This window comes from Microcaecilia unicolor, chromosome 3, assembly GCF_901765095.1.
Source record: "Microcaecilia unicolor chromosome 3, aMicUni1.1, whole genome shotgun sequence".
NCBI classification, from domain to species: domain Eukaryota; kingdom Metazoa; phylum Chordata; class Amphibia; order Gymnophiona; family Siphonopidae; genus Microcaecilia; species Microcaecilia unicolor.
The window spans coordinates 87250075-87265002 of NC_044033.1; the positions used below are offsets into that span (position 1 = coordinate 87250075).

Genomic DNA, 14928 nt, shown 5'->3' on the forward strand with positions numbered 1-14928 from the left:
GAGAAGCTACATAATAGAAGGAGAAATGAGGTTTTACTTGATAATTTTCTTTCCATTAGTGCTTCCTACTATTCTAGAGACCTTCTTGAGGTTTCTCAGACGTTTAGTCAGTGCAGAATAATGGGTCAAATAATGATTGTCTCCTTACATGGTGCTTCTTGCACATCTCTTGTTCTCTGCAAGTTGTCCAGAGATGAGAAACGTCCACGTTTGTTGGCTCATCTGTTTAGTGTTGGCTTCTCCGGGCTTTGCAGGCTTATTCTACAAGGCATACAGTAACATCTTGGTCAGAGACTACCTTACTGTTTCCAGCAGATATTTGCAGGGCAGCAGCGTGGTCAACGCTGCATACCTTTGTCAAGCACTACAGGGTAGATGTTGCAGTGTGCTTGGAAGCTGGATACTGAGGAGCTGGACTTGATTCCGAGAGATATGTTTCAGGTCAGTTTTCAGTTCTCTCTCCACCTGCTGGTTGATGGACACAACTGTCCCACAGGTTTTGGAATAGTGGGCTAATGGAAAGAAAATTATCAGGTAAGCCTAATTTCTCTTTTAGTTTGAGTTCCGCATTCTTCTTTAACAATAATGAATATATAAAAATTGTGTCTTCCAAATTCCTTTTTTGTCCCAGACTTGCAGACCAAATGCGAATGATGAATTTTCCTCAGTGGTTTGATCTACTCCAGAATATCTTTTCCAAGTTTACTATATTTCTTAAACGAGTTAAGGTAAGGTTTAATTATTGTTTATTAGGTTTACCTGTACAGGCTGAAGATATTTTATAAAGAAAGATGTGAGACTTGAATAAAAGTCCTGCAGGGTTATGTACTATCTTGGCTTACAAATGTTTTGGTGACATAGTAACAGATTGCAGATGAGGACCAGCATTTAGCCGTTTTTCCTTCTGCTTGTGCTATTGTCATCCTGATTTCTCTCTGTCTCTTTCATCTTTGGTACTTTGTAATTACTTAAGAATACTGCTGCTAGACTGATTTTTGGAAAGTGTAGATATGAAAGATTCTCTTCACTGCTTTTACATCTTCATTGGTTACCGATAGAACAATGTATTAAATGTAAAGTTGCCACTCTTATTTTCAAATCTTTAAATGGATTGTACCCTACTAGTCTTGTTCAGATTTTCACTTTTTTAGGTGTCCGCAATGCTTCTCGTTTTAAAACGACACTTATGTTGGGCTGTCCCATTATGAGGAATGTTTGTTGTAAATCAGTATTGGAACATTCTTTTTCTTTTCAAGGTTCTAAAATTTGGAATAGTATTCCTATTCAAATTAGATAAATCCTATTACGTTTTCAAAAGTTGTTGGAAAAATACTTTTTTCTGATTGGATTAGTAATTGTTTATTAATTAGTATCATGTTGGCTGTTATATCACTTTGGTATATAGATTTCTTAATCTGTACTCTGCTTTGTATGTTTTCATTGAATTAGGTAGATTATAAATTACTGAACAGAATCCTCTATTTTGTGAACGCCACCAGTTTTGCCTCTATTTTTGCAGCCACTTATGTGGAGAAGCATATTAGTTTTCTGTTTCCTCTTGCTTTTATTTACTTTCCTTACAAATCCTCCATTTGCATTTGACACTCTTTCGTGTGCACGTGTGGATTTGCTCATTTTTGTGTTCATTCTTACAGCTTCTAGGAGCCCTTTACATGCACAGCATGGCCTTCTTGTAAGGAGGGATCTGTAGGACGTGTAGGACATATGGAGGGATGCAGGGCCATCTGCAGAGACTTATTGCACAGCCTCAAGTGTATAAGTCATTTAGAGCTGAAAAGCAGGCAAAAATTGGGGCCATATGTGAAAAATACAGTGCTCAATGGTAAGGCCAGTTTTGCATCTTGCCTAGCTCACCATTTTTAGTTGGCGCAAGAAGGCCTTAATTTGCTTGCTACTTAGACACTTGTATCTGGATAATGCATAATATAAATAACTTATTTTTCTCTCCCTCTCACACTCCCCTTCTTGCCCTAACCCTTACTAGTTTCTGATTTTTCCCCTACTCCATTCTTATCCTGCTGACTCACCACAGGAGAAGCCTTTTCAGTCATTTTGAGAGTGAAATAGCCATCCTTAGCAGAGAGCTATAAGTTTCTCTTCCATAAGGCTATTGTAAAGCAGGATTCCTGCTCTGTGAGATGTCATACTTCCATCTCACAGATTTATGCCTTTTTAATTACCACTAGACATTTCTCCCCCTTTTTGATTTGAGTACCGTGGCTTTGCATCAGTTTTATCAGTAACTTGCCAAAGATTTGACTGACCTGAGGTTATTTTCCTATAAATATCATTTTTGCTTTAGCCAGAATAGTTCTAGGAATTTTGAATGTTCTTAAATCAGATTTCAATAGAATAGAAATGTAGCCTACCATGAACTGGGTAACTAATGTATTAATATGCAAGTTTTCAGAACTCCCAAGGTCTCTTCAGCAGGCAAGCGTCTGCAAGTGAATCTGAAGTTCCATATATAGTGAAGAAAATTACAGGCTGTGAACTCATTGCATTTGATTTCAGTATAGAAATATATCAGCAAAGAGGTTGTTGGTGATATCTGTTCAACTGAAATGGGGTAATACGGAAACCATACTCATTAACTTAGCAAAATGGAACTATCTGTTTAAAATGTATCTCTGCCAGCATGCTCCGTAGGCAAACCTTTGAAGCCCAAACTTTTTCATTTCAGGAGAAATGTTTGCTGGATCTTTAGGGACTTGGTTATTAGTGTGGTATGTTTTTGCACTTACTACACATTAATTGCTGCTGTTGAAGCATGTAAATGCTGTGTACAAATAAATATACAAAATAAATGCAGTTTCAACAATTAACAGACATAAAATGTATTATAAAAATGTTTAAAAAATCCTAAGTCAGTTTTAATGGCTGTCTCTGTTAATTTTATCTTTAATCCATTGAAAAACTTTTACCCCATTTTGTAAATTTAGGTAATCGTTATCTTTAACACATTCTGTTTTATGTTTAGGTTTACATCCTGCCTTTAATACATAAGCATTATATCTTTTTCGTAGGCAACGTTAAGTCTTGTTCGTGGCATTGTTCTTTTGGTCCTGGACAAGAACCAAAGGATCAGGGAGCCTGAGAGTTCAGTCCAGAAGATTTCTGAAAGAGACAGTCATGTGGACACAGAACTGGCTTACTTGACACATGAAGGCATGTTCATAAGTGATGCATTCAACGAGTGCGAGCTTTCCGCTGTAGCTGCTGACAGTACTGTTCAGAGAAACGCCTCTCCCAGTAGTGAGCCTTGCAGCAGTGACTCCATATCAGAACCAGAATGCACTACTGACTCTTCTTCAAGCAAAGAGCACACATCTTCCTCTGCCACACCAGGAGGGATAGAAATAACGTGAGTGATAAATGATCATCTAAAGTATATCACTTCTGAAGTGAGTAGCCTCTTCTTGGGGAGGATTCTGCTTGAAAAAATAGGAAACATTTAAATTTAGAATTTGAAGAATTTCTAAAGGAATCTTGGACCTATAGAGCCATGTAAAGGACTGTGACTCATATTTCCTCCTATCATTTCATATTATATCTGCATCAGAGCACCCTGCCATAAGTTTAGTTTGATGACCAGAGAAAAGTGGCACCTTGCTTTTCCTTAGCATTAGCAGCAGATGAATCCAGCAGGTGGAGATAGAGAACACTGAAAGCAGTGACCCTGGACACCCAGCTCCCTGTCTCCTCAGTATATCTCTATCTCCAGCAGGTGGTGGACGGATCATTACCAGCTCCTGGATTCTTGGGGTTCTCCTGGGCCCTTTGGCCAGTTGAGTGTGGGGGCATCTGGCTGAGGGTGCCGACCTTAAGGACATACTTGTGCTGCAGGTCCCTGTCCTACCCCTACCCCTCTCTCCCTCTTTTTCTGTTGCCTCCCTCTTTGCTGAAAATCAAAATCTCTCCTCACACCTTGTGCAGCTGGCAGCCAAAGAGGAAAAAATCTACAGAGAAAAGCCTGTTAGCCCTTTTACTCAGGCTTGCTTAAAGCTGCAGAGGGTGAAACATAGAATTTATGTGTCTCTGCTGGAATCAGCTGCCCTGCTCAGCTTTCAGGCTGTGGGGAGGACGGGAGAACCATTTTGGGCACCGCGGGAGAGTGTCAGCCGCTTCAGACGGTTTCTTCCTGCGCCGGTGAGTACCTCACGCTTCTTGGTGTGGTAACGGGGCGGCGGGGTCCGGCCAGCGTGTTTGAGGCAGTCATGGCCATGGAGGCAATGAAGAGGTGTTTCCACTGCGGCTCTCGCCGTTCGGCAGCGGAGCTCTGTGTGGCGCGTTGCGCTGAAGCGACAGCAGAGGCAGGGGAACTGAGTAGTGACTCTGCCTGCGTGTTGGACCACGCGGCCTGCAGTTCTGCAGCGCTTTCGGAAGCGCCATTAGAGCCCGCGCTTTTTTCTCCTCTAGAGTCTTCCTGCCTTCCCGCTTCGGCTGCTATAGGGAGCAGCAGCGCTGCTGCTGCGCCTCCTGGTGCTTTCAGTAGTGCTTTTGGCCCTGCTGGGGTTGAGATGGGATTCTCCCCTGATTTTGTTATGTTATTGCACCAGGCTTATTTACTTAAGAGGGGTATGTCTTTGGGGACTCCCTCTTTTCCTCAGTCCATTTTAGAACCTAGGGAGGCTCTTGCTTCTCAGGAGGATTTTTGTCTTCTGATGACGTGGCTTCTAATCGCAGATGTTTGTCTGTTCTCCCTGATGGGGGGTCCGGAGTGCCTGGGTCTTCCCCTCCTTCAGTAGTGATGGGGTCCGGGGAATCGTCTAGACCCTCTAAATTGGAGGACATTGAGGAGGGTGAGCCTCTGATGGGGGAGCAGGATGATCCTGCTGCTGTGCACATTTTTCATCGTGAGGAGCTTTCTTCTCTCATTTGCGAAGCTTTGGCATCGCTTAATAACTCTGATCCTGAGGAACTGTCCGTGGCTGCGGTTAATCTTCGGATGGCGAGCATGAGGAAACCCTCTAGGGCCTTTCCCATGCATGAGTCTATTCAAGAACTTATTTCCAGTCAGTGGGCTGACCCTGAGGGGTCTTTAAAAGTGGCTAGGGAAATGACTCGCCTCTATCCGGTGGCTCCTTCCCTGGAGGCCTTTTCTGTGCCTAAGGTGGACGCCTTGGTGACTGCTGTCACCAAGAAGACTACTCTCTCAGTGGAAGGGGGAGTGGCACTTAAGGACATGAAGGACAGACGTCTTGAAGCTTCCCTCAAGCGTTCCTTTGAGGTGGCCGCGTTAACCTTACAGGCTGCTGTTTGTGAGTCTTATGCGGCCAGAGCGTCTCACGAGGCTTCCCTTTCGTGGGAAGTTGCTTTTCGGGGAGTATCTAGTTAAGGATTTGGGAGATTCTAAATCTCACCGTCTCCCTGAGGACAGGACTAGGTCTGCTCCTAAATCTAATTCGGCTAGACCTCGATTTCGTGAGATGCGCCGTTATTGTCCAGGTCGTACTTCTTCCTTTCAGCGTTCCTGGTTCCAGCAGAAGCCTTCCTTTCGAAACGATAAAAGAGCATTGGGAGCTGCCAACAGATCTCAGACTACCAGTAGGACTCCCCAATGATGGGGCACAGGTCCATCCCTCGAATGTTGCTATAGGGGGTCAGCTGTTCCTCTGTCTCGAGGTGTGTGGGTCACTATAAAGTCCGACCAGTGGGTTTTGGATATTATAAAAGACGGCTACAAGTTAGAGTTTGCCTTTCCCATTGGAGACGGATTTTTGGAGTCTCACTGTGTCACGTCTTTCAGGAAGCAGGCCGTTCAGGATACCCTTCAAGTGCTGTTGGATATTGGGGCAGTGGTTCCTGTTCCATGGACCAAATGGGGCACCGGCCAGTATTCAATTTACTTTGTGGTCCTTCGCAACGGGGGCACCTTCAGGCCTATTCTCGACCTCCGGAAAGTGAATGATTGCCTCCGGGTGTGTCACTTCCGTATGGAGACAGTTGGATCAGTGATCTCCTCTGTTCAGCCAGGAGAATTTCTCACTGCCTTGGATTTGAAAGAGGCCTATTTATACATTCCCATCTGGCCCCCTCATCAAAGGTTCCTTCGCTTCGTGGTTTTGGGGCGCCATTTTTCAGTTTTGCACTCTCCCTTTCTGCCTAGCCACGATGCCTCGTACTTTTTCCAAAGTAATGATCGTGGTGGCGGCCTCTCTTCAGAAAGAAGGAATCAAAGTTCATTCGTATCTCGACGATTGGCTCATTCGGGCAGATTTCACCTCAGGAAAGTCTGACAGCGACCTCTCGGGTCATAGAGTTTCTTCAGTCCCTTGGCTGGGTGATCAACTTTCCCAAAAGCCGTTTACTTCCCTCCCAGGTGTTGGAATATCTGGGGGTACTATTCGATACGACTCAGAGGCGGGTCTTCCTGCCGGAGAGCAGGAGGCGCAAGCTTTGTTTGCAGTTTTGCAGTCTGTTCAGTCCTCTTGTCCTTGAGCTTGGGATTACTTGCAAGTTCTAGGATCGATGACGGCCACTCTGGAAGTAGTTCCGTGGGCAAGGGCTCATATGCGTCCTCTCCAGCGTGCCTTGTTAAGTCGCAAGTCTTCCATGTCTCAGAATTATCTTTGTCGTCTGGTGTGTCTTCCGGGTGCCAGAAGCAGCATGGCCTGGTGGCTCTGTGCCAGCAACCTACGGAGGGGAATGTCTTTAGCATCCCCTCCTTGGGTGATTGTGGTGATGGATGCCAGTCTCTCAGGCTGGGGAGCACATTGTCTTCATCAGGTGACTCAGGGACTGTGGTCTCAGACGGAGGCAAAGTGGTCCAACCGCCTGGAATTGAGAGCAATCAACCTAGTTCTCCGGGACTTCCAAGATCTTCTGGAGGGTCACGCGGTTCGAGTCCTGTCAGACAACATGTCAGCGGTAGCTTACATAAATCGCCAGGGAGGCACTCAGAGTGTAGCTTTGGCCTCAGAGGCAGCCAGCCTGCTTCTTTGGGCGGAAGACCATCTTCTTTGTCTTCCAGCGGTGCACATTGCGGGCCAGAGCAACTTGCAAGCAGACTTCCTCAGCCGGAATCTTCTCGACCCGGCCGAGTGGGAACTTTCGACGAAGGCCTTTCGGCTAATCTGTCGGCAGTGGAGCACTCCAGTAATGGATCTCATGGCAAGCAAACGGAATGCAAAGGTGCCAGCATTCTTTATCAGAAGGCGAGAGTCAGATTCGGCAGGGCTGGACGCTCTCATTCAACCTTGGCCGACAGTCGGTCTTCTCTACGCCTTCCCTCCTTGGCCGCTAACCGGTTGTCTCCTACATCGGATCAGGAATCATCAGGGTCTTGTGGTGTTGGTAGCCCCATACTGGCCCCATCGGCCTTGGTATGCCGATCTTATGCGACTGCTTGTAGAGTGCCTGCTGCGGCTTCCAGTTTTTCTGGGGTTGTTTCATCAAGGCCCGATTGAGATGGAGGACATCTCCTGCTTTGGTCTTACGGCCTGGCTCTTGAAAGGGCGAAGTTGAGGAAGAAGGGTTATGATGAGTCGGTGATTGCTACTTTGCTCCGTGCTCGTAAACGTTCTACTACTTCAGCTTATGCCCGGGTGTGGCGCACGTTTGAGGCGTGGTGCGCTGAATGTGCATGGTCTCCCTTTAAGGCCTCGATTTCTCAGATTTTAGCCTTTCTGCAGGATGGTCTAAAGAAGGGGCTGGCTTATAACTCCAGGTGTAGGTTGCTGCGCTAGCTTGTTTCCGAGGGCGGCTTGCGGATGTTTCTCAGCTCATTCAGACGTGGTGCGGTTTCTGAAAGGTTTGCTCCACCTCCATCCTCCTTTTCAGAGTCCTTGTCTGTCTTGGAAGTTGAATTTGGTCCTTAGTGCTCTTCACGGAGCCCCTTTTGAGCCGTTGTGTGCCACTTCAGTGAAAGATCTAACTTTGAAGACGGTGTTTCTGGTGGCTATTTTGGCACGCAGAGTTTCAGAATTGCAGGCGCTGTGTTGTCGTGAGCCTTTTTCCAGTTTTTGGATTCGGGCGTCACCTTGCGGACGGTTCCTTCTTTTTACCTAAGGTGATTTCAGCCTTTCATTTAAATCAGCCTCTTTTTCTTCCTTCCTTTCGAAAAGAGGATTTTCCTCAGCATTTTGCTCAGCTGCATCTTCTCGATTTGTGACGTTCGCTTATCCAGTATCTGCGATTGACTAATGAGTTCCGGTGTTCGGATCATTTGTTTGTCCTCTTTGCTGGGCCCAGGTGGGATTATGCAGCTTTCAAAGCGACGATTGCTTGCTGGATTAAAGAAGCCATCTGTTCTGCGTATTTGCTGAAGGGTTCTGTTCCTCCTCAAGGTCTGCGAACTCATTCTACTCGTGCGCAGGCGGTTTCTTGGGCGGAGACTGCAGTTCTTTCCTTGGAGGATTTTTGTCAGGCTGCTACTTGGGCTTCACACCATTCGTTTGTTAAACACTACAGGTTTGATGTACAGGCGAGGAGGGATGCGAGTTTTAGGACGGTGGTGCTCTCTCGGGGAGTGGCATCTTCCCACCCTGTTTAAGGATTGCTTTGTTACATCCCACCAGTTCCTGGATTCGTCTGCTGCTAATGCTAAGGAAGGTAAAATTATGTATTACCTGATAATTTTCTTTCCTTTAGTGGCAGCAGACGAATCTAGGATCCCTCCCTACTTTCTCATACCTCACTGTGTTTTCTGGCATTTGCAGACATTTAAGCAAGATAGAAGAAAAAGAAGCGGAATTTGAGAGAAGACAGTTAATTTTAACTGTTCATTCGACTCCTTTTCAGTTCATGGAGTTGGAATTGGTTACATTTTCAGATTGTTGCTGTTTGGCTTGTTGCCCTTTTGCTGTGAGGAGTGTTCTATTTCTGTTTCCCTTTGTTTCTCTGCTTTGGGATATGACCTATACTGAGGAGACAGGGAGCTGGGCGTCCAGGGTCACTTCTTTCAGTGTTCTCTATCTCCACCTGCTGGTAGGCGGATACAACCCACCAGTTCCTGGATTCATTTGCTGCCACTAAAGGAAAGAAAATTATCAGGTAATACATAATTTTACCATCAAGAGAGGAGGATGGTGGAAGGGAGGGGGAACCTTTTGGACTGAGAGCTACATTGTATTAAGTGGTTGGTTGGTGCCCTGTGCAGGTGGAAAAGTGGTGTCCTTCTGGAGCACTGCAGCAACCCATCTTTGAAATGGTGCACACCTCCTCTTCTCATGACATATATATTTCCTATAGAGTCATTTAAGGGATTGTGGCTCCTATTTCAGATAGAGCTGATGCAGCTCAATTGTGGCATTCAGATGTTTGTCCAGTACAGATACACAGTAATAGTAGGAGGGGAATACATTGCCAGGTTATTATATTTGTTTATCAGAAGGAAAAGACAGTCATTGTAATAACTTGGTGCATTTTTCCTGAATAAAATTGGAATATACGTCCCAATTCTTATTCTCTTACCTGGCAAAGCTGCTCTTTTTTTTGTAGTATATCCAGAATTGTCCACAGTAATTCACATGGGGTCTTACAAAAGGCTTATGCAGAAGCATTATCACCTCTCTCCTGCTGGCCATTCCACTTCTTATGCACCCAAGTATCCTAGCTTTACGGTTACCTTTGTTCTCCCAGATTTTTAAACATTTTTTTAGTCAGTATGGAGAGGAATACAGCTGCAGGATAGAGAGCTGGATTTTTCCCCTTTTTTGGTGCTGCAGCAGTCGTCTCCCTCCCAGAGCCAGCTTGGGTTACAACTATAAAGTAAATGGGGGGGGGGGGGGGGGGTGCAGAGCTTCATTGCCCTTTGTTTTCCCAGCACATCCTAAGACTAGGAAGAAGTGATTAAACAGTGGTGCTGGACAGAAGCAGACATGGGGTGGCTGTGAACTACTTGTCTTCACCCTTTCCCTGTTGCTTGGAGTCTGAAGGAAGGGGTAGAGGGAAGATATTGGTACTGGTGGCACAAGGTAGGGTTTGAGATGGAGATGGCAAAGGGTGAGAGGGATTGAGTGAGAGAGATTGGGGGGGGGAGGGGTTTGAGAAAGAGACTTGTGGCAAAGATGGTTACAACTAATCATTTCTATAGCGCTACTAGATGTACACAGTGTTGTATACATTATATGCAGGTACTTTCTCTGTCCCTAGAGGGCTCACAATCTTAGTTCCTGGAGCGTTAAGTGACTTGCCCAAGGTCACAAGGAGCTGCAGTGGGAATTGAACTCAGTTCGCCAGGATCAAAACCCACTGCACTAACAATTAGGCTACTCCTCCACTCTGGTTATGGGATTGAGAGAAAGAGACTGCTGGCAAAAAGTGGGTGGTTTAAGAAAATGGGCACATATCTTTAGCACATGGCCAGCAATGTTGCAAAATATGTGAAGACCACTGCCCTATACTGTATTTCTTCATTGGAATTTTGCTCTTCTGATGCTGACCCAGCACTTCTTAGCATTAAAGCTTAGCTGACAACGTCTAAACCATTCCTTAAGCTTTCGTAGATCTCCCTATGTTATCCACACATTCCAGGGTATCTACCTGGTTGTAGATTTTGGTATCGTCCACAAAGAGGCAAACCTTTCCTGATAGCCCTTCCATAGTATTGCTTCCAAAAATATTGAAAAGATTTGGACCAAAAACTAATTTCCCTAGAAAACCATTGGTAACACCCCTTTCTTCAACGTGAACTCGTTTATCATTATTCTTGATCACGTTCCACTTGTCACTTTCCATTCAAACATTTTCTAACCAGTCATACCAACAAGTTTTTTTTTAATAAAATGTTTATATGGAACCATGTCCAAAGCCATTCTGAAATCCGTGAATACCGCATTTATGGCTTTGCTTGATCCAGTGGAAAACAAATTTTGTCAGGATGTACATCTAATAAAGCTGTTCTTCCTCAGATTGTGTACTTTGTTGGATTCCAGAAATTGTGTTGTCTTCTGTTTTAGCGGTGATTCTGAGGGGTCTAGGGCTGAATTTTGTTGAACTTGGGTTTGGAGGGGGGTAGGTGGATTAAGATTTTGTGTTTGTTTTCTTGGGGCGGAGGGAGATTGTTAGAGTATGTGGTTGGCCAATAAAAAGGGATACTAATGAAACAATCTGTCAAAAATGATAAACATAATGATTTTCTGTAAGGGTTGACAGATTCTGAAGCCTTTACATTGTGGAAACAATATTTTTGTTCCATAGATGTATCAGCTTTGTTTATGAATTAATCTTTGTATTTGTGGTTGAAGGTGAACTTTCATACTCAGGTGAAGGGTTGTCTTCATGACCTCTCATGATCACATGTTATATTGTAGCCTGTTATTAGTAGATATAAATAGACAGAGGAATTGATGGCTGTGCTACAAAGAAAGGGTCTTGTTACTGGGAAGCTTGCCAGGTGCCCTTGGCCTGGATTGGCCGCTGTCGTGGACAGGATGCTGGGCTCGATGGACCCTTGGTCTTTTCCCAGTGTGGCATTACTTATGTACTTAATTACTTCGGTTGAAAGTGAAAATAGCTGGGAAAGAAAATAATTTGTTAATTTCTCATTAAATATTTTGACTAGTCCTGATCTTTTCTTTGCAAAATTTCAGCAATACACTATAATCAGAAACTGAAAATAAGCACTAAGGCATTCGTTTGGTTTATTTAAACACTTTGAATTCTTGCTCATAGGAGCAGAAAAAGTCAAACCAAGGTTGCCTTTGATAGTTCTTTTATGATGAATGTTTATATATATATATATATATATATATATATATATATATATATATATATATATATATATATACTAATAAAAAAGGCCCGTTTCTGACACACATGAAACGGGTGCTAGCAAGGTTTTCCTCGGAGTGTGTTTGTTTGAGAGAGTGTATGTGAGAGTGACTGTGTGTGTGTGAGAGAGAGTGAATTTGCGAGTGTGTGTGAGAGAGAGTGAGTCTGGGTGCGAGTGTGTCTGTGAGAGTGAGTGTGTGAGAATGAGAGTGTGTGCAAGTGCGTATGTGAGACACAGAGAGAGAGAGTGTGTGTTTCACACAGTTACAGTGTGTGCGAGAGAGAGAGTGAGTGTGAGACACAGACTCTTTTTGAGACTGAGTGTATGAGACCAAGAGAGTGTGTGAGTGACTGTGTGACATATAGAGAGTGAATGTGATACAGTGTGAGACATAGAGTATGTGAGAGACAGTGTGAAAGTGAGAGAGAGAAAGGCATTGACTGTGAGAGAGAGAGAGTGTGTGTGATAGAGATACCTCCCCCCCCCCCTCCCTCCCTCTCTCTGGTGTCAGCCCCCCCCCCCCCTCTCTCTCTGGTGTGCAGGACGCTGAGCTCTGGCTGTGCTTCAAGGAACTGACGAATCCTATTTAATAGAATGCACCTCCAACATTCTGAAGCCGAGTAACCTCGTGTGGTTGGTCACTTCTGCTTGTGACGAACCTGGAAGTACGTGATGTCAATTCAGGAGATGGATACAGACAGCAGGAATGCCTCAGCCATGCAGTCAGCTTCAGAATGTTGGAAGTGCGTTTTATTATATATATATATATATATATATATATATATATATATATATATATATATATATATATTCACTTTACAAATATTTTCAAGAACAAACTTGTAAAGAACTTACAATGACATCAAGAAGTTAAAAAGGAAATCTATCCACAAAAAAATCTAAAATACTTTAGGGTGTAATTTTAAAAGGCATTTTTGTATAAAGAAGCATTTTGCGTGTGGAAATCACCTTTTAGACTATGGCTTGGAGCATATGTGCCTAAACTTACGCACATACATCCTGTATGAACTTCAGCTATGACAACAAATTGGACTCTAGTACACATTAATATGTTATGATACCATCACTAGGGTTGGGAATAGACTGCGCTTCCACCAATAAGGTATATTATAAGTCTTTCCAAGACCTCAGCAGTGCAACTCAAAGCTGAAAATTCTAGCTTCAAAAATCAACCACTCAGATTGTCACCGAGGGTGAAGTGACTTGTCCAAGGTCACAAGGAGTGTTGGTAATTTGAACCCTGGTTGCTTTGATTCTCAGCCTGCAGCTCTAACCACTGGGCTGCTCCTCCACACCTAATGCCAAAGTGTAGATCAGTTACTTAACTTGGGGTCACAGTGATAGAACAGATTCTAATGTTAGTCATGGATTCTTTGACGGGTAGGATACCTTTTGTAGCAGCAGCCTAACAATTATCCAAAGATAATGATGTGCATAGGATTTTGAGACTGCATAGCTTCTTTCTTCAGATATTTCCAAGTGCAGCCATCGACTTCACTGCTGTCTAAACTTCTAATCATCTGCTGTAGCCACTGGCTCTCTCAGGAACAGATTACATTCATATTTTTGTGTTATGTCCTCCTGTTTGACTGTTTCTTAACATCAGACACACCTGTCTGTGGCTGTCATGATCACATAATTTTATTATATTTGCTCTCATATTTAGGGTTAATGATGACATGAAACTGACTGACTTAGAATTGGGGAAACTCGCTAATAGCATCCAGGAGCTACTTTACACTGCATCAGACATCTGCCATGATCGTTGTGTGAAATTCCTCATGGCAAGAGCAAAGGTAAGCTGATTTCTTGCACATTTTCATTTTATTAGGTTTTAAAGCGTATTTGTATGGTTAGAGAGCATTAACTAGCCCTGTGCTTCTGAAAGGTTAACAGATCACTGCTTTTGCTGCTGTTTCGCACAGGCAGGCAAAGGAAAATTAGAGCTAGCCATCCATTATGTTCTTACAGACAGTGCTTCTCTTCTATATAAGCCCTTGACATAGCGTTTTACATCAATTTTCATTCTTGTTATGCTGAAGGTGAACAAAGCAAGACAATTAGTCAAGACAAAACTACACTGTAGACCCAATATAATGCTGTTCAACATAACACCAGATCGCTTATAATGCAGTCAAGGTTTTGATCTCCATGGGTGTTTCCTTGTTTTCAAGTGTTAAATGATAGGCCATTACCCAATATAACCCAGATTCACTTACAACAGTCAAATATCTTGGAGGCTGATATCCACATTATATAGGGTCTACAGTGTATTTCAGTGTTTGTGCTGAAGTGTCTTGCAGGGAACCCCAGCAATAAAATCACTGTTGAACAAAATGACATTCTTCTTGTTCAGGGGATTGTCTAATAATGGGTTACAAAAGCTCTTTGAAAATGGAAAATGCTTTTGGTTTGATTGCAGTGTTCAGTTACTGTTGCCTTCACAGTGCAGATGAACATAGTTAAGCTGACAGCTGTTCTTAGATTTTAGTTGTACTGAACAGTCCTAATTTTAGAATGAGAAGGTTTTGTGGAAATAAAAGCCCCACTTGTTCTAAGTACGGAAAGTCCCATTGTTTTGTCACTGATTTTGTGATGCTTCCTTCTGTAATTCAGGATGGGTTTCTGGAGAAATTGACCTCTTCTGAGTTTGTTACCCTTTCACGGTTAGTGGAAGCATTTGTGCTAGACACTGAACAGATTTGTGGCAGGAAAAGCATGTCATTGCGTGGAGCACTTCAGAGCCAAGCCAACAGATTTGTGAATAGATTCCATGAGGAGAGGAAAACAAAATTAAGGTATCATTCTTTTTTGCCTTCACTTGATGATTAAGTTTTATATTGTTCATTGAGAGGTATTTCCCTTATCAATTTGCCTTTAGACACTATTGCTTACACAGTGAAATATGTGCTCCCCCCCTTTCTGCATTCAGATTGTATATATTACCGAATGCAGCTACAGTCAGATTATATATATTTAGGGTTTCTGATTTTAGGTTTTAACCAATAAACACCAATAAAAAAACTCCAGGTGCAAAAAAAATTAAAATAAGTATTTATTGGATAAATACCGAAAAACCTCTATTTACTGTGGTGTTCTTTCACCTTTCCCCTTGCTTGCCTTCAATCCTCCACCTTCTTTTGTACCTTTTCAATGCTGCTGCACAAATG

General features: G+C 43.4%; 1 protein-coding gene across 2 annotated transcripts in view; it reads left to right on the top strand.

The window, feature by feature from the left end:
- Positions 1–14928, top strand: part of VPS54 (VPS54 subunit of GARP complex) — a 300862-nt gene that overhangs the window by 191398 nt on the left and 94536 nt on the right. For both annotated transcript variants that reach the window (XM_030196152.1, XM_030196153.1), the window contains exons 12-15: positions 632–728; positions 3048–3385; positions 13425–13554; positions 14375–14556. In XM_030196152.1, the coding sequence (XP_030052012.1) occupies positions 632–728; positions 3048–3385; positions 13425–13554; positions 14375–14556 (747 nt within the window). The remainder of the gene's footprint in view (positions 1–631; positions 729–3047; positions 3386–13424; positions 13555–14374; positions 14557–14928) is intronic.